This window comes from Bufo gargarizans, chromosome 3, assembly GCF_014858855.1.
Source record: "Bufo gargarizans isolate SCDJY-AF-19 chromosome 3, ASM1485885v1, whole genome shotgun sequence".
Lineage (NCBI taxonomy): Eukaryota > Metazoa > Chordata > Amphibia > Anura > Bufonidae > Bufo > Bufo gargarizans.
The window spans coordinates 565,294,363-565,316,558 of record NC_058082.1 but is presented as its reverse complement, the minus strand read 5'-3'; the positions used below and the strand labels follow the sequence as shown (position 1 = coordinate 565,316,558).

At 46.5% G+C, this 22,196-nt stretch overlaps 1 protein-coding gene and 1 long non-coding RNA gene across 2 annotated transcripts in view; one reads left to right on the top strand and one right to left on the bottom strand.

Annotated features, from left to right (window-relative positions):
* LOC122930707 (interferon-induced GTP-binding protein Mx-like) overlaps positions 1-21,795 on the bottom strand; it is a 50,411-nt gene extending 28,616 nt beyond the window's left edge. The window contains exons 1-3 of the mRNA XM_044284268.1: positions 21,549-21,795; positions 1,744-1,814; positions 1,621-1,649 (exon numbers count right to left, since the gene is read on the bottom strand). Coding sequence (XP_044140203.1) covers positions 1,621-1,649; positions 1,744-1,801 — 87 coding nt within the window. The 5' untranslated portion in view covers positions 1,802-1,814; positions 21,549-21,795. The remainder of the gene's footprint in view (positions 1-1,620; positions 1,650-1,743; positions 1,815-21,548) is intronic.
* Positions 31-6,682, top strand: LOC122930708. Its single transcript, XR_006388160.1, has 3 exons — positions 31-77; positions 4,723-4,822; positions 6,385-6,682. It is a non-coding gene; the product is annotated as an uncharacterized LOC122930708 (long non-coding RNA).
* Positions 21,796-22,196: the final 401 nt, after the last annotated feature.

Sequence of the window (22,196 nt, the reverse complement as noted above, 5' to 3'; positions counted from 1 at the left end):
CCCCTCCCTCTTCTCTCTGACCTGAAGAGCTGACGTTCTAGGTAGAATAGGACTGCAGAGAAAGCACCACATACAGTGTAAGTAATGTCGAGCAGCCTCCACTGCTAGGCCAGGCTTGGCAGAGGCTAGCCCCCCTGACACCTCAGGCCTCATAGCAGTCGCTATGGTTGTAGTCAGCGTCTGATTGAAGTCCCTTGGACTGATACTGAAGGCCCACCCTCTGTGTATATAGGTCCTTAAAGCGGTTTTCTTATCTGAGACAATGGGGGTATATCACTAGGATATGCCTCCATTGTCTGATAAATACGGGGCCCACCGCTGGTACCCACACCTATCTCCTAAACGGAACCCCGAAGGTGGTGGAGAGCGCACTGCGCATGCGAAGCCGCCGTCCATTCATTATTATGGGGTCGCCGAAAATAGCCATTCACTGGCTCCAGCTATTTTCGTCGGGCCCAGAGAAGTGAATGGGAGCGGTGCGCTCCCATTCACTTATATGGGGAGAGCGCTTGGTGGTGACCAGACCAGAGTCCTCCAGCCACCACTTTGCCCTCTCCGTTCTTAATATAGGTGCAGGTCTCAGCGGTAGGACCTGCACTTATCAGACAATGGGGATATATCCTAGCAATATGCCCCCCATTGTCTCAGATGAGAATACCCCTTTTAGGGGTCCATTATTGTAAAAGCTTGGGACCACCGGAGGATGCTCTGGTGGGCCAGTCCGACCCTGGTGATCGTTATGCCTGTAGTGGACACGCTTCCAAATGAATTAGTTCAGATGTTTCACTCATGCCCATTGTAAAAAGGTGTATAAAGTCAAGAACACAGTCATGTAATCTCCATAGACATACATTGATAGCAATATAGGTTGTCATAGGATGCATTCTCATTCACACCTGTTTACTAGCATTTTTTAAGGCAGTACCTATGAACCTGCCCTGCATCCGAGTCTGGGTAGGTTATTGCCTAGCTAAGCGTAGTGAGGTTAGGGAGGAGTTGTTGATTGCTTAGCCTTTATATGTCCAGGCCTTGTCTTCTCTGGTTGTTGGGGATAACGGATGCTACTGTATGTGTATTTGTTTCTAGATTCTAGAAGTATTTTTTGTGTAGTCTTCTGTGTTGTATCTGCGTGTTCTGAGACCTGTAGTCCTCCGGCCTTTATTGCTGTCAGCACTGAATTTTGTTGTTATTTCTTATGATTCTATAATTGTTTGTTGCTGAGTTGGTTTTTGTTTTTTCTTGTTTGCTGGTTGCATTTTAGAACAGGGTCAGTTCAGTATATCTTTATTATTACTCATTCATCTGCTCACAGCCTGTATTCCATTAACATCTCCTTTCTACTCCATTGCTGGACTCCGGACCTCAACCCCCTACAACAATTTTGTGGTGAATCGGATCAGAGATTGAAAGCCACCCCAATATACATGACTTACATTTAGACTGGCAATAGATACGCCGAAGTTATGTAGAGGTCGGCGCCTGTTCATAACTTTGACGGATCCCCGGCCAGATATAGGGGTTATTAAGTCTGGCGTCTAAAACCCTGGTCTAAATAAATGACCCCATAGTGTCTATAGTGATCTAAAAACTGTTGCAGAAGTTTTTGTAATTTTCACTTACCATGTTACTTGATGAGAAAGGTGAAAACACTGAAAAAAAAAACAAGAGTTTAAATACAAGAAGATGATGACCAACTATAAACATCACAAGAAAACTGAAACAAATAGCGTTCAAGAAATGTACCTGGATTAAAACCCGACGGGCCGAAACCTGGCATTTTGTTCTGCTGTTTTTTGGACATGAGTGGTAGATCCCTGTGGAAAGGAAACAGAAGACATTTTTGACTGTGGTCTATACACTCCTTACTTATACAATAGTAGGGCATGATAAGCACAACCATAGGACATGGTCTCCAAATAGGAACATTCTCCCCCCCTCATATTAGCCAAACCTGAGATTTTTGTAAAGCACAGCTTCCATGAAGATCCTTGAGTGCAACCCCAGTGATTTTTTAGTTGGGTTGCTATACAGATTCCCAACTTTATTACCATTAGAAAACACCAAATTCATTTTTTGACTTCCGAGGCCTTTTCGATTCACACTATGCCATAAAGCAGTTCTTTACCTGTCTTCTTTGTAGACCCTGACACAGAGAATTTTATTATGGTAGCTATTGGTACTACCATAGCAATGGAGGATACATGAGTCTGAGGGGCTATAGCAAAGCTTTTCGGAATTGAAACAGTTTGATTGACATTTTAGTTAGCATTCTGTATTAAGAATGCTATTATTATCCCCAATAACCATGTTAGAAGGGAAAATAATACAGTGAATTGACTTTAATGGGTCCGGGGTCCTAGCAACAATGCATGAAAATCGCACCGCACTCGCACTTGCTTGCGGATGCTATGCGATTTCCACGCAGCCCCATTCATTTCTATAGGGCCTGCGTTGCGTGAAAAACGCAGAATATAGAACCTTCTGGGATTTTCATGCAACGCACAAGTGATGCGTGAAAATCACCGCTCATCTGCACAGCCCCATTGAAGTGAATGGGTCAGGATTCAGTGCGGGTGCAATGCGTTGATAAGCCTTCTATGTGGGGCAGTATCAAAAGCCTTACTAAAGTCTAGATAAGCGATGTCTACTGCACCTCCGCCATCTATTATTTTAGTCACCCAATCAAAATAATCAATAAGATTAGTTTGACATGATCTCCCTGCAGTAAACCCATGCTGTTTTTCATCTTTCAATCCATGGGATTTTAGATGTTCCACAATCCTCTCCTTAATTATGGTTTCCATTAATTTCCCCACTATTGATGTCAGGCTTACTGGCCTATAGTTGCCCGATTCCTCCCTACTACCTTTCTTGTGAATAGGCACAACATTTGCTCATTTCCAATCTTCTGGGACGACTCCTGTTGCCAGTGATTGCTTAAATAAATCTGTTAATGGTTTTGCTAGTTCACCGCTAAGCTCTTTTAATAGCTTTGGGTGTATCCCATCAGGCCCCTGTGACTTATTTGTATTACTTTTAGACAGCTGACTTCATGTTTTCTTTTTATAGAGCTGGATATATTGAGACAGGAGGAAACGTAATGAACAACACTTGTAATATCATGACTAAGCAGCTGGTTCAACTAAATTCTGGCATTTTACAGTCATCTTTTCCACTTTGCTTGAATGAGATACTGTATATGGGGGTTGTATGAGAGCGGTGTACAAGGCCACACAACTGCTATCGGGCTTGTGGGGAGAGAAGAAGCCTGCCAGTCATACATTTAACTTTTATGGTATATCCACAGCTTTGACATGTTGTGGTGCAACCACATTCACTATAATCTCTTATGTCAAAGGCCACAAGTCTGGGTGTATCCCTAAACTAACCAACATAAAAGGATCTGCGTATTGTGTTTTGTTTAGAAGCAACAAAGAGCAAAGTGTAGAGTATTGACTTCAAAATATACAACTGCTTAGGGGCTTGGGCTGGGAGAGCGGTATAATAATGACTTGTAAATACCTGCACAAAAGTTTTTTGTCATGATGTCATGAAAGGTTAGAGAACAGTGCTGTCCTGTACTCCACCCGCACCACTGTCCCTACCTATATATATGCACAATCCCGTCCAAGTGACTGCCCACAACTGGACGACACTTTTTAGTTTGTCACTTATTAGCTAAGTGCAAGGGCCTAAACCAAAATGGAAAAAGAGCAATGAGTAGGGATGAGCAAACCCAAACTGCAAAGCTCAGTTTGGGTACCCGGATCCGAACCCGAACTTTTTCACTGAAGTCCGGGTTCAGGTCATTTTATTATTTTAAGTTATAACATGGTTATAGCAGAAAATAATAGCATTCTCAAGACAGAATGCAAAAGAATATGGCAATTTAGGAGGAAAAAAACAAAACAAAAACAACTCACCTCCTCCACTTGATCACGCTGCCACAGTGTCTTCTATTTTCTTTCAACAGGACCTGCCAAAAGACCTGCGATGACGTCACCACGCTAACCACGTGATGTCATTGCAGGTCCTGCTGAAAGAAGACAGAAGACACTGCAGCAGCACGATTAAGTGGATGAAGTGACTTGTTTTTTTTACCCCTAAATTTCCATATTCTTTCCTTTCTGCCTTAAGAATGCTATTATTTTCCGCTATAACCATCTTATAATGGAAAATAATAAAGTGAAGTTTGGGTCCCCATTGACTTCAATTGGGTACAGGTTCGGGGTCAAGTTCGGGTCCCGAACCCAAACTTTGACCTGAAGTTAGTCCCAAACTGGTGAACCCAAACTTTCACGGGGTTCCCTCATCCCTAGTAATGAGACAAAAAGAGATGAAAACTAGACAGGCAAAACCAGGACTGGATCAGGATCGAAAATCAGATATAAATACACAGCAAAGTGAAACCAGAAGCAGATGCCAGAGACAAAGTTGCAACAAGCCGCCCCCCAGGGCCAATCATGTCCCAGGTTTTTAGGAATGTTGAGTGATGATGTGGCTTTATTAGTGTTGTGTGTCATGGTGCTCCAGAATACTGTCACTCCCCAGGGTTAGGCTCCGAAGTAATAAAGAGAGTGATAGTCGATGAAGTAAGAGTCCAGACTTGGTGAAAGTTTAACAGCTTTACTTGAATAAACTTGCATCCAGACAATATCTTTCTCTTGGCTCCAACAGGTTTTGACACCCTCCTAATACTCTGTCTGTCTCATCTCCTTCCAGCTCTCAATTTCACTCCCCACTGACTATATCTTCCTGCAACCCCTCCCTTGGTAGGAAGCAGCACTAGCCCACTTCTGCCCAAAACGGGGAGAATGGAACGGTAAGTTAAAAGTTCCATTCTATCTATCAATCTCTCGGCCAGATACAGTGCCACCTGCTGGAGAACAAGGCATAGTACATGAACATAACAGTTTCATAGCAATACTATTAATGCACAGTGTAGAAGGACCTGGAATAAATACACACATGACATTATTGTTAGCCGTTAGAGACCGTAGCAGGGTGTAGGAAAGGTGGTACCTGCTCTGGGGTACTACAAAATCAGCAACCAAAAGCGAGGTCACAACAAGCAGAGTCAAATACCAGGAGATGATGTCAAAGGCAAATATCAGTAATCAAAGGCGATGTCAAAGAAACAGGCAAAGGTCAGTGATCCGGAGTAGCAAACACACAGGAATACCAATCACAGGCACCTGTGGCCAGAAGCTGCCTGTTTAAATAACCCATCTCAGGACTGATGTCTAGGTTCCCTGATAGGTAGAGCAGCTCAATGAAGCCTGCAGCGGCACCATATGGCGGTCAGACTTGCCATGGAAGGGCAGTGACACATGTGATAAATAAAGCAGGAAATATAACTACTGATTGTAGGGAGTCTGTCACAAATCAGGCACAATAACTTGCAGGACTAGGTCAGCTGAATGTAATGATACATTTCACTTAGTGATTTGCTGCATTATTCTGGAGAAAAAGTCCTTTTAATCCATATGCAAATATGCAGGTAAGTGCACTGAGGGCGGGTCCAATCCACTCTGTGCACCCTTGCTCCTCCTACTTCCTCTGCCAACCCCTTCCTCTCCTTCTTTAGTGAGATGACTATGCAGGAACCTGTCTAACAATCAGGAAGGAGAGGGAGCGGCTGACAGAAGAGACAGGAGGAGCAGGGGTGCACAGAGTGTCTTGGGCCTCCCTTGGTGCACTTAAAGAGTTGTTCCCATCTCAGACATTGATGGCATATTAGGTGCGGGTCCCATCTCTAGTACCTGCTTCTATCTCAAGAATGCCCCCCACCCAAAGTGAAAGAGAGCGCACAAGCCCTGCCATCACTATTCACCGCTATGGGAGTGCCAAAAATAGTCAAGCACTGGCTCGGCTATTTCCGGCAGTCCCATAGTGGTGAATGGAGAGGTGGCAGTGCATGCTAGGTTATGCCATCAATGTAAGATAGATGTGGGTCCCTAACTCCCTCAGTGCACTTACCTGCACATTTGCATATGGATTAAAAGTTATACTGTAGTAAAACGGCTTGTTTAGATGTTGTGAGGAGCAGTCGATTGTCGGGAAGTAAGTATCCCTTCCCAACAATCGGCTTCTCGATCAGTGGGGGTGAAGTCCTGCATTTACATGCAGCGTTTGGAAGAGAAGTCAAATATGAACTCCATCTTGTCGCTCTTCTAATGGTTTCCCATATAACCCTGCATGATGTCTTCAGCAACACGTTCTGTAGACAGATCACCCCCCGCAGGTACTTTCTTTGGAATCTGCTATCTCGATATATCAAGGCCTTAGACCAAGTTCTTATATGACGTACCAAGGCCTTAGGCTTGCTGACAACTGGCATAAAGGTAACGAGCAGCCTGCTTGAAGATTTGCTTCTCTTCTCAGGTTTCTTCCCACACCCTTTCTGCTGCCTGAGGTGATAACTGAAGAGGAAACGGTGGGCCAGGGAAACATCACTCCCGTGCCCCGTCGCGGCATTGAAATGTATTGCTGTCCTGAGTACAGCGAAGCAGTGGAATATGTAGAGATGAGCGTTTCCACAATGGAAGCGCTCATTGCCCATGGCCCTTCTATTGCCCTCTTCTTGCCCCTACCCAGTGCAGCCTGAGGCAATCGCCTCAACTCGCCTCATTGGTGGTGCACCCCTGCACACAACCCCCTAAAAATTATGCACAGCCCTAAATGTTATTGCAGTGTCCCAGGGGGTCAGTAGTGTGTGCTGGGCTTTGTAGTGCAGATTGACCACTAACCTGGGATCCACTGTCGTCTTCAATTGGGGCAAACACTGGAACAGGCAGGTAGTTAAAGAGTTCGTGACGCCAGTGTCAATTAAACGGTGACACGCCGTGTAAAGTATGGTGGAAGAATGAAGCAAGCACAGGATAGCCAACAAAAACTGGAACTTTTACTGAATATCAGTCAGGATAATACACGGACAATGGTAGTGCACAGTTCCATAAAAGACGGTTGGTTTTAGAAGAATACAGATGGTTCTTGACATTACAGAAAGGCCGGTCTTAGCAAGGCATTATACAGAGTGTTGATTACAGGAGATGCAGTACAGGCGGTTTGCACAACATTCCTTACTGGTCCTGCTACATGTGACTTTCTCTCCAAGGTCTAATGCCCTATAGCTGGCGTACCCTTGAAGCTGTCTTTATATAGTACCTCCTCTGTTGTCTTGAGTACCTCTTGCTTTATCTGATCGGCCTCTGTGGTATTCTGTGTCTTCGCTGTTTAGCTATGCCCTTCTGACTTCTATGCATAAGGACTCAGGAGGGGAACCCTCTCTGTACTGAGTCTGGAAACTTCTACCTTTCTGAGCTAGGCCCTAGCCTATTTATACTGAACTGGGGGCTCCCTCTGCTGGCTGTTATAAGGATCGCCGGTAACCGGCCTGACTGGCTTAAAGGGAACTACACACTCAAATCTAGCAGTGTCGGGTAGCCTACCCGTATGCTGCACACCCCCAGACTTTAACGTGAGTAAGGCCTCGTACTCACACACATGCCTGAACCAACATAAGCTGCTGCATAATTTAAACATTGCATTATAAATATAATAAACAACTATTTCACACAAAAATATAACATTTGCAATAAATGACGCAAGAAAAAGGGGCGTCTTCTTTCTTCTTAGACACGGCCGCTGACCTGGCACAGCGGACTTAAGGTGAACCAGGTTAGTCTATTTTTTCCTTGACTGAAGTATAATAAGGAACTACACAGGGTTTCCCCGTGGGTATAGAACAGGCAAGGGCTCTCGTGGAGGAGTCCATTCTTGCGTACAAACGTCAAGCAGGCTATTTCTATTAACAACTGTTCGGGGGGAGACACCACCAGCATAGTCAAAGTCTCCTAAATGGACTGGCGGACGTCCCCTGGTTATCCGGGTGGACCTTCTCAACACAGGGGTCTCCTCTTCCCTTAGCAACGAGGTAGAAGAGAGAGGAGCAACAGGAGGATCTCCATCCGTGAGACCTTGGTCAGGAACAACTGGAACAACAGGAACAACAGGATCCACTAGAGGGGGAGCTGGATCCGGGGCATCTTGAACCGGTTCTTCTGGAAGTGAAGGTACAGTAGGTGCCGGAGCGGGCACCAACAAGTTCAACCATGGTGTCAGAAGCCAATGCATGGGATCAGCGTCATACCTTAGATCACGGACAGCCTGCATAGGATCCTCGGGCCGTATTGATGACTCTGACACAGGGGGTTCAGAGATAGAACTCTCGGCACTGGGTTCTGGTGTCAGGCAGAGCTTTAACCGATTTCGGTGTACAATTTGGGATCCCCTGCCTTCCCGGGTGATCTCATAAGTGTGAGTTCCAACATTTGGGATTGCAGTGACAACATAGGGACTTTGTTCCCATTTACTGTCCAGTTTACTGGTGCGGCGGTTATTTTTTAACCATACCACAGCCCCTATCGTCAGGGGTTCTGCATGGGCTGCTTGGTCATAGTCTCTCTGCTGCCGGTCTCTAGCATAGTCCATACGTTTCTGAACAATAGCTTGGGCCGTATTCAATCGCCTTTGGTGTTCAGCAACCCAGTCGGTATTAGGTAATGGGTTGATGCAATCAGGTACGAGTACATCCAAGGAGTGGTCAGCAGGCAATAACCCTTGGGGCCCAAACATCAAATAAAAGGGGGTATACCCGGTGGAACAGTGTATGGTATGATTGTATGTGAACATGAGCTGTGGCAACAGATTAGGCCAATCTCCCCTGGTTTCAGGAGGCACGGTCCTCAGCATCTCTATCAAGGTCTGATTCATTTTTTCACACAATCCATTACCTTGCGGATGGTAGGCCGTCGTCCGGATCTTCTTACAGTTGTGCAGGCGGCACAGTTCATGGAACAGATGGGACTCAAAAGCAGGACCTTGATCGGTGAGGATCTTTTCTGGACAACCGTAGGGCAGGAGGAAGTGTTTCCAGAACAGTTCGGCTGTAGTCTTGGCCGTCTGGTCTCTCACAGGCACCGCTACAACAAACTTAGTGAAATGGTCAATAATAGTCATAGCGTACACATACCCTGAGCGACTAGGTTCCAGCTTCACATGGTCGATGGCGACAAGTTCAAGAGGACGAGTACTTACAATGGGTCTCAGTGGTGCCCTCTGATCATGGTGTTCACCTCGTTTCAAGGTACAGGCTACACACTCTCGACACCACTTCTCCATGTCTTCTCGCATGCCCACCCAGTAAAACCGCTGGCGGATATTTGCCTCAGTCTTTTGGACCCCAAAGTGACCGGATTGATTGTGGTACATCTCCAACACCATACCTGCATCTCGTCGGGGTATGAGAATCTGATGCACCCTCTCGTTGGACACTGGGTCTAGGCTTCTCCGCAGCAACAGGCCCTTTTGTATGAAGAGCTGATGGCGCTGTCTCCACAGTTTGATGAGCTCAGGATCTGTACTCTTACGCCGAATCCTCTCAGGGGTTCTGCCACTGGTGATGAAGTCCAACAATTCACCCAGCACTCTACTTTCAGACTGTAGTTTCACCCACCTTTCTTCTTTGAGTTCCGGCCTACTGGAGGGTGAAGGAACTGCAGCGCTGTTACTGGTAGCCCGAGCCTGATCCTGTTGAGCAAATTTATGGTAGAAGGCCGGCATTTCTACATCTTCCCAAGCATCTCGCACATCATCAGGAGCTGTCTCTGTGGGAAGCCTGGATAAAGCATCAGCATTGTCATTAGTACGTCCAGCACGATATTTTACAGAGAAATCATAGTTGGCGAGGCGAGAGGCCCATCTTTGCTCCAAAGCCCCCAATTTAGCTGTATTTAGATGTGCCAGAGGGTTATTATCAGTGAATGCAATGAAGGGGGTAGCGGCTAGGTAATCTTTGAATTTCTCCGTCACTGCCCACACTAATGCCAGGAACTCTAGTTTGAAGGAACTATAATTCTGGTCATTTTTCTCAGCTCCTTTCAGGGAGCGGCTTGCATAGGCTATCACTCTTTCTTTTTCCTCTTGGATCTGGGCTAACACAGCCCCCAGGCCTCGCTTGCTAGCATCAGTATACAGATGGAAGGGCTTGCTGTAGTCTGGATAACCTAACACGGGAGGCTCGGTCAGTTTCTTTTTTAACAACTGGAACGCTATCTCTCTTTCTTCATTCCACTCAATGGGCACTGGAGTTCTAGGACTTTTCTTGGGCTGCCCCCTCAAGAGTTCCTGGATAGGATCGGCTATTTGAGCAAAATGGGGGATAAAACGTCTATAGTAGCCGGCAAAACCAAGGAAACCCCTCACCTCTTTGACGGTAGTGGGGACCGGCCAGTTACGGACAGCCGCTAACTTATCAGGGTCAGGTTGTATGCCCTCTCCGCTTACCACATGCCCCAGGTATTTTACCGCAGGTTTGAGCAAGTGGCACTTGGATGGCTTTACCTTCAGGCCATATTTGATAAGGATTTCAAATACCTCTGCTAAGTGTTTCAGATGGTCTTCATATGTTTTTGAGTACACAATGACGTCATCTAGATACAGCAGCACTGTTTCAAAGTTTTTGTGACCCAAGCACCGCTCCATTAGTCTCTGGAAAGTTCCTGGGGCATTACATAACCCGAACGGCATACAATTGAATTCGAACAGGCCCATGGGAGTGGTGAAAGCCGTCTTTTCCCTATCTGCCGGGGCCATGGGTACTTGCCAGTAGCCACTGGTCAAGTCCAACGTGGAGAAATAGGCAGCGGAGCCCAGAGCAGTTAGTGACTCCTCAATGCGGGGCAGTGGGTACGCGTCTTTGTGGGTTATTTGATTAATTTTTCTATAGTCCACGCAGAAACGGATACCACCATCCTTCTTCTTTACAAGGACCAGGGGTGCCGCCCACGGGCTACGACTGTCCCGGATTACATTAGAGTCTTTCATCTCTTGGATCATTTCCTTTACAGTCTGATAGGAAGTAGGCGGTAAGGGTCTGTATCTCTCCTTGATAGGAGGATGAGAGCCAGTAGGTATGGTGTGTTGTATGGCACTAACCTCTCCATAATCATCAGCATGTTTACTGAAGGCCTGGTGGTGCTCTTTGACAAGCTGTAGTATCCCCTCTTGTTGACGTTGGGGGGTAGCCTCGTCCCCGACATGGAGCTCTTCCCACCAGGGCACTTGTGACTGGGGCACCGGCGGACATCCGCTGACTACAGCTGGCGGCTTTTCTGTCACTGGAAGACGGATGATGTCTTGGAAGAACACCTGAGAAAGCTGGGCAACAGGGTCATGCTTAGTAAGCGCAACAGGATGATCACTCAGGTTAATCAGACGGACAGGTACTTTACCTTGGGAGACGTTCACCAGGCACTTGGCAGCTCTCACGTAAGGGTAGTTCTCCATCTGGATTGGCTCCACCAGGGCTGGATAATCTTGGCCTTGGACTCCCAGGACAGCACGACACCATAAGAGAGTTTGGGAATTAGGAGGCAAAGTCACAGGCTTATTATCACGAATCTTGGCAGTACAAATTTCTCCTTTCCCGTTAGCAAACCTCTGCTGGGCACTTAACACAGTGATAGTCTTTTGAATCACCCTCTTGGATGCAGAGGAAGCGGTGGGCAGAGTCTGGTGTAATACGGCAAGTATTTCAGCATAACAGTTTTTGAAGACATTGGTGCCTAGAATGACAGGATGTCCTCCTCTGTCGCCAGCCTGTACTACTATCACCCCCTGTTGAGGCAAGGTTACTTCTCCCACCTGCACGGTGGGTTCCCAGTATCCATGGATCTTTACCGGTTTGCCGTTGCTGGCGATAATCTCTACCCAGGATTCAGGCGGCTGGGTCAATTGATTGGTGTCCCAGAATCTTTCAAAGGCGGGCAGCTGAATAGTAGTGACCTGAGACCCAGTATCTAATAGGGCTTCAAAGGGGACCCCGTTAATCTCCACATTGATTTTAGGATGGGATCCTACATACCGGGGCATCCAATTTGGATCTTTTGGACCTAGTGTTCTACCTCCCGAGGGGTGGTCCTCAGCCTCAGGGGTTGCCCGTTTAACTGCCAGCAAGTGGATTCTGTGTGTCCCATCTTTTTGCAGTATGTACACACGGGCCGCTTGCGACCCCTAGTGCGCCTCCCAGGATCCCTGGGGTGAGTCTCTTGGTATGGAGGTGGGAACGGCTTAGAGGGTGACAGGAACTCCTCTTCTGACATCATAGGTTTTTCCCATTCCTCCATTTTTCTGCACACTCTCTCTAGGCTTTTAGTGAGGTGATTTACTTGCTCTGTCAGCATGGCGATAGTATCGGTAGCTGTAGCCTGAACAGCTTGACCGGCCTCAGCTCGGTTAATGATAAGCGGTTTTGACCTGCAGGCTGATAACTCAGGTGGGGTGTTCAACTCTATAGATACTGCTGACCCCAGAATTTTTATAGCCAGTTCTTTAAAGTCCAGAAAGGTACTGTTAGGGTGTTGGGCGGACAGCATCTTTAATTGGGTCCTTATTTGCTCACTAGCCACTCCGGTAATAAATTGTTCCCTCAGGGTCTGATCCTGGTTATCAGCTTCCTTGGGATCTATCTGGATTACAGCCCCCAAAGCCTCCTGAAGTGATAGGGCATAGTCACGGAGGGACTCACCGGACTTCTGTTTCTTGCCAAAGAAGTGCATCTTTATCTCTGAGGCAGTCCTCGTTTCAAAAGTGGCCCTGAGGCGGGTGAATATCTGCTCCAGAGTACTCCGTTCCGCAGCAGGCCAGGATAATACCTCTCTGCGGGCAGCCCCCTCCAGTTGCGCTAGCAAGATTTCCATTTGCTGATCGGCATTTATGGGGTACAGTTTGAATAAGGCCAGCAACTTTTCTTTAAAGTCTCTTAGGGTATGGACCTCTCCGTTATAGCGGGGAAACCATGGGGCCCCAAAGTAGTAAGGCATGGTAAAGGGCATCATGCTGGGGGCTATAGGATGATTAGGAGCCGCAAGCTCTCCCGGGTCTGACATGTTAACTTATTACGAGGTGGCCGCTGGTGACTAAAGGGGCCGGAACAATCCCCTTCCCTCCGGATACAAGTTCTTACCGGTATCGCCGGGTTCGCGCAGGCCAAATCTCGTGAGACTCCGGACGTCCTGTGTACGCGGTGACGTTGCTGACGCAGGAAAAGCAGGGCCGCGGCGGTGCGATGATGAAGAGGGGCGGGATTCTCTGTGTCTTTGAAGGGATCCGCCCACGGAGGTCCTCAGCAGCGCGGGAAACTTTACTCCAGGCGGCCGGTGGCCATCTTGATCACGATTCCCTGACAGCAAGCAGGGTGTTGCAAAGTCCAATAAATCACAGTCCACAAGTACGATTTTCTCTCTGGGGGTAGCGCAACACAGTACAGCGTCTCTGATTCCTCCCAGGCACAATTTCAATCCACCGGCTTGGAAACAAAGGGTACAGTCTTTGTAATACGGTGGTGGAGTATTTAAAGCACACAGTTCACACTTCTCTGCACTGTAGAAGTATGCGTATCCTGTTCGTGACGCCAAAAAGAGCGATGCAGTGTCCCAGGGGGTCAGTAGTGTGTGCTGGGCTTTGTAGTGCAGATTGACCACTAACCTGGGATCCACTGTCGTCTTCAATTGGGGCAAACACTGGAACAGGCAGGTAGTTAAAGAGTTCGTGACGCCAGTGTCAATTAAACGGTGACACGCCGTGTAAAGTATGGTGGAAGAATGAAGCAAGCACAGGATAGCCAACAAAAACTGGAACTTTTACTGAATATCAGTCAGGATAATACACGGACAATGGTAGTGCACAGTTCCATAAAAGACGGTTGGTTTTAGAAGAATACAGATGGTTCTTGACATTACAGAAAGGCCGGTCTTAGCAAGGCATTATACAGAGTGTTGATTACAGGAGATGCAGTACAGGCGGTTTGCACAACATTCCTTACTGGTCCTGCTACATGTGACTTTCTCTCCAAGGTCTAATGCCCTATAGCTGGCGTACCCTTGAAGCTGTCTTTATATAGTACCTCCTCTGTTGTCTTGAGTACCTCTTGCTTTATCTGATCGGCCTCTGTGGTATTCTGTGTCTTCGCTGTTTAGCTATGCCCTTCTGACTTCTATGCATAAGGACTCAGGAGGGGAACCCTCTCTGTACTGAGTCTGGAAACTTCTACTTCCTGAGCTAGGCCCTAGCCTATTTATACTGAACTGGGGGCTCCCTCTGCTGGCTGTTATAAGGATCGCCGGTAACCGGCCTGACTGGCTTAAAGGGAACTACACACTCAAATCTAGCAGTGTCGGGTAGCCTACCCGTATGCTGCATTATGCACACCATTTTTTTGTATACAAGCCCCACGCGGACTACAATAAAGTGGAATCGACATAGACCATGCTTCCTGTTGCTTAATTTGAAACAGTAGGTGCTGCTTAGACCCACACAATCACCTCCATGGTAGTGATGAGCGGCAGGGGCTATATTCAAATTTGCGATATTTCACGAATATTCGTAATATATTTGCAAATTCGAGATTATTTTCTTGATCGTGAAAAATCGGCAATGTAATATTCGCGTAATGCGCTCGAAATACAGGCGTGGGTCACTTTTGTTAAATTTTCCAAGCTGCTAGGAGTTTCCTGAGGCTGGTTGGCACGGCAGAACATTAAAAATGGCTTTATATGTAGATAGAGTTCTCCAATATATTCGTGATTGCTCGAATCGGCACTAACGATGCAAATATTTTGGCGCAATATGCGAAACTTCACATTTTAGAAGGTCTGCATGTATGTATGGACAGCAGACCCTATCCCACTACCTAACACCCTGGACTGCAACAGCTACACTATATCAGGATATAACCTACACTGACTATCTCCCACTAGCTATCTGTATTATGTATATACAGTATAAGCTATCTAACTATCTATCTAGTGTAGTGTGGAAAGCACAGAGCACAGTAATGACACTGCTGTCTCTCTCAGAACTGTAGAAAATGGCTGCTGGGGAGGTTCTTATATAGTGAGGGGGAGGCAACTTTCCTATTGGTTGCTAGGGATGTTGCTAAGCTCAGACAAAGACATTGCAGCCTTCTCATTGGCCCACAAGCAAGAAGGGAGGTTACTGCTGAAAAAAAAAATCTAGAATATTCAAAATTACAAATATATATCACTATATTCTAAATATTCGCCAATTCTCGAAGTGCCGATATTCACGATTAATATTCGCAATTCGAATATTCGTGATCAACACTACTCCATGGTATGATGACAAGAGATTGCTGCTGCCCGGGAACGATGACTTAGGCGTCCACACCTCAGATCATTTCACCCAATGAACGTGATAGGAACGCTCATTCCATATAATCGGCCCAAACATTGGCCCGTGTAAATAAAGCTTAAAGCGAGGTTCAGCGGGGGATTGTGGGTAAGAATTAGATTTTTATGGTCCTAACTGAATCGGATTCAATTTTGTAAAAATTTGTGTTGCGACCGACGTTAATTTTTGGGTGATTTGGTGAGAATTTAGCAGAGACAGAGAGAGGGAGTGAGAGAAAAAAATCATTCTAAAAAAGTCTCATATGCCAATTTTCAGGCCAATTGGAGCAGTTTTGATTCGGGGCAAATTTATTCGTACAAGAATCAAATCTTTTGGCTGATTCATTAGAATCGGACTTGAAGCGAATTTTAAGAAATCTGCTCATCTCTGGTTCTGACAGTTCAACAAGGACGTAGCAGGGTGAGGAGGTTAACAAAGGTTAACGGGAGTAATACCTCGTCTGTGTCCATGATGAAATCCGTGAAAAGGTGTCAGTGATTCACCCGTGAAGATGTCCGTGAAAGATCCATGTTTGGTCCATGTGTCCGTTTTTTGCTTCCCTTGTGTCTTCCGTGTTTGACGGACACTTTACAGCTGAAAATTAATTTTCATAGCATCCCCTCCTAATGGTCCACGAAACACGGATGGCATCCGTGTTGCGTCTGTGTTTTTCACGGACCCATAAACTATAATGGGCGTGATGGATCCGTGAACACAGACAAAATAGCGCATACTTCTGTGCTAAAACCACCGACCCACAGACCGCGCTAAAACACTGGTGGGCGAATACACACATTAAAATGAATGGGTACGTGTGCTGTCGCCGCAAAGCCAAATTTCCTCGTGCTTCGTGGAAGCGAATAGATTTTCCCTGAAATAAAGTAAAACACACACAAAAAAATAATTGATATTTACCTCCTCCATTTGCTCGCGACGGGCCGGCTGCCACCATCTTGATTGAAGATCTCGAACAAAATCCCGTGTGCGGTGACATATGACGTCACCACACCACCTGACATAATGACGTCATCACGGGCTACGCGAGATTTCGTGCTAGATCTTCAATCAATATGGCGGTGGCCGGCCCGTCATGAGGTAAGTATGATTTAATTAATTTTTTTTAACTTTACACCGCGTTAGTACTGTCAGATCCCGCGATCATCGCAGCATCTGAGGGGTACAATGACAGGGAGCGGCGAAGCAGCCATATTGAAGTTTTGCATACTTCGCTCATCTCAGAGAACACATACTGTATAGGTCCGTGAATCACTGGAGAAACTCGTAAGGGACACGCCCTACAAGCATTGCAAACATTCCTCGTTGCTTTTGTATGCTTTGTCTGCTTACTTAATTCTTTGTATCTGTCGGTTTAGAACTATTCATTTAGATTGTATGGGAACCTCCTTAGGATTCGGCAACACGTCTGTGGCCAGGGGTGGACCTAGCCTTTCTGCTGCCTGAGGCGAAACCTGAAACAGGGCCCCCCCCCATGCCAATTTCTTAACTTAACCCCTTCCCTTCAGCCCATGGCCCTTCGGCTGCCCTCCTCTTGCCCCTACCTGGTGCTGCCTAACCTGGCCTCATTGGTGGTGCACCCCTGCCTGTCATGCCCCAAAGATCGCAGTGTAGCAGAGAAATAAATAAGGTCAAAGCGAGACTCGCACAGGTGTCACGACCGCAGCACAAGAGTCACACAAAATCCAGCCGTGTTGGATTTTGTGGGGTTGTGGAGTCTCGGTTGCACCAAACATGTGAGTCTCGGGGTGACCCCATTCACTTCTAGGATGGTACACTACACTGCAATCCCACTGCGATCCTGGGGCACGACAGCGGAGTAGCCGAACCCTTATTCTTGTAATCCTTGAAGCCACTGGAAAAAAGAAGAACTATTTATACTGCGCGGTGCATGGCAGCGCCAATACAAACTACAGTTCACCCTGCTAAAAAAGAAAAAAGAAAAAAAAAACTTCCTACAATTATGTCAAAATAAAAAGTTATGGCTGTTCAAAAGCTTTCATTGTGTGAAAAATAAAAAATAAAAAAAAATTACAGAAATTGGATATTGCCATATTTGTCATAACTTTTTATTTTTTTTGCAAGGTAAATAGTTGTGGGGAAAAAAAGCAAAAATGGCCACTATCACATGATCAGTGTTTGGTCAGTATTTAGCATCAGTATTTGGTCAGTACTTGTAAGACCTCTTGCACACGAACGTGTGCGCCCTGTGGCCATGCTGCGGCCCGCAAATTGCAGGCCGCAATGTGCGAACACCCTCCGTAGGGCAGCCGCAGTGGATCGCGGACCCATTAAATTAAATTGAAGGACATGTTCTATCTTTTTGTAGAAAGGAAGTACGGGACGAAACCCCACGGAAGGACTCCGTAGCGCTTCCGTAGGGTTCCGTTCCGTGCTTCCGTTCCGCACCATTCCGCATCTCCGGCTTTGCGGACCCATTGAAGTGAATAGGTCCGCATCCGTGATGCGGAATGCACACGGAACGGTGACCGTGTATTGCCGATCCGCAAAGGCGGTCCGCAATACGGCCACGGAGCGCACGCGTTCGTGTGAAAGAGGCCTAAGCCTAAGGGCCCATGCACATACATGACCGAATATATTTAGCGATCCTTAAAAAACGTATCCGCAAAAAATACGGATGACGTCCGTGGGTATTCTGTATTTTGCAGAACGGAACATCTGGCCCCTAATAGAACAGTCCTATCCTTGTCCGTAATGAGAACAATAATAGGACGTGTTCTATTTTTTTGCCGAATGGAAATACAGACATACGGAAATGGAATGAATGGTTCCACATATGTTCCACATCTCTGTAGGGTCCACTCATGGTTTTGGGTTAGAAAAATACTGATCATATGAAAGTGGCCAATGGTGGAATTGCTGTTTTTTCATTTCTCTCTTGCCCAAAAAAGCTAATCAATCAATTCAAGAAACATACGACTTGTCCTGCGGAAAACAAGCCCTCACGTGGCTAAATCAACAATAAAATAAAATAAAAAAAACTTATGGCAATGATAAGGGATCGTGCACACCACAATATGTGTTTTGCGGTCCGCAAATAGCAGATCCGGAACACACGGATCCTGGCCATGTGCACGCTGCCATTTTTTGGGGCACTTCAATAGAAATGTCCTGTCCTCAAAATGGACAAGAATAGGACATGTTTTATACTTTTGCAGGTCCGCGGAACTGATGTGCAGATGACGACACTGGTGCCGTCCGCATCTTTTAAGACCCCATTGTAATGAAGGCGTCCTCATTCAATCCGCAAAATATGCGGATGAGATGCAGGCTAAGGGCTCATGCACACGAACGTATTTCCTTTCCGGGTCTGTTCCGTTTTTTTGGCTGACCGTATGTGGAATCATTCATTTCAATGTGCAAAGAAAAAAATTCCGGTGCTAATGCTACGCTTATTAAGTAAATTTGAGATTCTTGGCAAATACATTTTGTACAAAATTATTTGGGCCCGTCTGCCACACGTCAAGGCGATCTCTGTAAGGCCTCATGCACACGACCGTATGTATTTTGCAGGTCCGCAAAAAATACGGATGACATCCATGTGCATTCTGTTTTTTGCGGAACGGAACAGCTGGCCTCTAATAGAACAGTCCTATCCTTGTCTGTAATGCGGACAATAATAGGACATGTTCTATTTTTTTGCGGAACGGAAATACGGACATACGGAAACTGAATGCACACGGGGTAACTTGCGTTTTTTTTATGGACCCATTGAAATGAATGGTTCCGTATACGGTCCGCAAAAAAAAACCAGAACGGACACGGAAAGAAAATATGTTCGTGTACATGAGGCCTAAAGCTTGGCCTGCTCTCCCTCACTCACTGGAAGCCATTTGGCACCAGGAGAGGTATAGGGTGGACTCTCACTACATTCATTGGGGGCCATCTGGCACCAGGAGAGTTACAGAGTGGGCTCGGCATGCATGTTGGTACCTGCATTCCCTGGATTTAATGGAGGCCATTTTGGCACCAAAAATGACAAAAATTAAGGTGGGCCCAGCATGCATGTGGAACCTGCACTCCCTGAATTGTATGGTAGCCGTCATGGCACATAACAGGTAGTTACATTTAGTGTTAGGTTCCCGTCTTATAGAGATCGCCTTGACGTTGGCAGATGGGCCCAAATAATTTTGTACAAAATGTATTTGCCAAGAATCTCAAATTTATTTGGTTTGCAAAGTGCTTGTTTTATTGTATTTTTTTCATTCATTTCAATGGGTGTCCCAAAAAACGGAAGTTACTCCGTGTGCATCCCGTTTCCGTATGTCCGTTCCGAACATAGAACTTGTCCTATTATTGTCCGCATTATGGACAAGGATAGGACTGTTCTATTAGGGGCCAGCTGTTCCGTTCTGCAAAATATAGAATGCATACGGACATCAACCGTATTTTTTCGCGGATCCGTTCTTTGTGGACCGCAAAATACATACGTTTGTGTGCACGAGCCCTTAATAAGTGGGGAAAAAAATTGGGTCCATAAAGAAAACTGGTCACCTCTCGTGACATGTCTGTTTTAGTAACGATTTACATCCCTCATATAATAACAATTCTGGAACATCTTTCCATATAACTCTATGTTGTGTGTTCCTCTAGTATGAATGAATTTTCAGAAGTCAGCCATAAAGGTCCTTCTTGGCGTGTCCAGTTAGGGACATGTCCCTGCACAGCCTGACACTGGCAGCACGGAATGGATAGTCTCAGACTGCGCAGGGACACACCGCCAACTGGTAACACCCAAATAGATCTTCATTGCTAGACAGTCAATTCATTCATAAACTTCTAGCAGGAATAATAGAGGTACGGAAAAAGATGTTTCCAGAAGTGTTATTACATGGGGAATGCTACCATACAACAGCTATATACTGTACCACCGCATCATGACGAGATAATACCGCCATAGTGTCAACAGGTTTTCTGAACAAGCCACCATTCTAATAGTCAGAGGCTCTCGCTCCTGAGGGTCAGGAATCCAAAAAAAGAGAGGTGTAAGTGGCAAAACCTGATGTGCACATTACATGGCCTTCCCATAGGAGGGATCTACCGTCTGCGTAATGTCCGCTCCAATATATGGACTGTGATCATGGTAGATATAGCTGGGTGGCAAAGTAAGGGTGAATGGAGGTATATAGCGCATTAACACTGCAGTGACCCACGTCCTGCCACTGAGCTACAATACCAGGCGCAGCCACTACCAAAAGTGTGGCGCTATGGCAGGTAATCAATGAAGGGGTTGGCTGGGGCTCCTGCAGTCCTCCAGGGCTCTGATATTCATGGCGCATCCTCAGCAGTGCATACCCCAAAAACCCCGTCAACAATTTTTTGACTTTCGCTTTTATTCCCTTTGGCTAGGCCCCGCCCCTCAGTGCACTGACACGCTCATTTGCATAAATATATTTTTCTCTGGGGCGCAGCAAGACAGGTATCATGTACGCCTGACACAGTAGGGTTGATCCTGCTGACAGGCGCTCTTTCTCCACACACGGAGTACGTATGTTCCTCTGGTCTACGCCCCAACAGGACAGTTTTCTACTGGTATATGCAGAGCTCCGAATCCCCCACAGAGCCGTAGAGATACATGAGAAAATACGATGGACACAGGTCTAGGACTTCCAACAGTCAGAGCCCCCCCCCGTCAGGTCCCCCTGGAACTAAAGAGCTATTGAATGACAGCAAGCAGAGATCTTGAGGAATGGATGCAGAAAGCATCATAGAACAATGGGAGGTTTCCATATAATGACATTTAGGAACTGAAACTGGAAAACCCCTCGCCCTTATATCGCAGGGGTTGCAGGAATCCCTTTAAGGCCTCTTTCACACGAAAGTGACGGTTTGGCTCCGGATGCGTTCAGTGAAACTCGCACCATTTTGCAAGCAAGTTTAGTCAGTTTTGTCTGCGATTGCGTTCAGTTGTTCAGTTTTTTCCACGCGGGTGCAATGCGTTTTGATGCGTTTTTCACGCGTGTGATAAAAAACTGAAGGTTTACAAACAACATCTCTTAGCAACCATCAGTGAAAAACGCATCCCCATTCACTTCTATGGGGCCAGGGCTGCGTGAAAAACGCAGAATATAGAACATGCTGCGATTTTCACGCAACGCAGAACTGGTAAGTGAAAAACAACGCTCATGGACACAGACACCATTGAAATGAATGGGTCAGGATTCAGTGCGGGTGCTATGCGTTCACGTCACGCATCGCGGAAAACTCGCTCATGTGAAAGAGGCCTAACACTGGACTAGGGAGGATGCATGCTTTCTCACCTGGCGGTTGAGCAGGGCTGGGTCGGTCAGAGTCCTCGGAGTGGATGTAGCAGAGAGTTAATGAAGTCTGCTGTACGACAGCTCAGGAAACAGTGAAGGGAGGAGGGATTTCATCATTACTGGAAAACAAAACCGAAACTCCAGCACCTCAGGGAAAGAAAACTCTGTCCAAAGGTTGAGCCGCCCGATGGGTTTGACGTCTGTGATACGTGGAATATATAATGGTATTTCTAAGGCCCTTGTCACATGAACGATCCGGATGTGTTCAGGAAAACTCGCACCATTTCGCAAGCAATTGCAGTCAGTTTTATCTGCGATTGTGTTCAGTGGTTCAGGTTTCTTCACGCGGGTGAAATGTGCATTGACCCAGCACCAGCCTCACCACAGCCTTCACCATCATCATCATCACTATAGGGATGTGTCATCTGCTCAGCCCCCACTACTACCACTCCCAGCTGACAGCAACGTGGGAGAGTAGTGAGTGTGACAGCCTGTGTATGGCTGCATTTCTGCAAGACTATTAGCTATTTATAATGTAATATAACCCCACTATAATGTCGCCCCACTAGTGACCCTATGCCCCCCTCCTCCTGTCACCCCACTAGCAACCATGCTCCCCCCACTAGTAACCCTGCTCCCCCTCCTCTT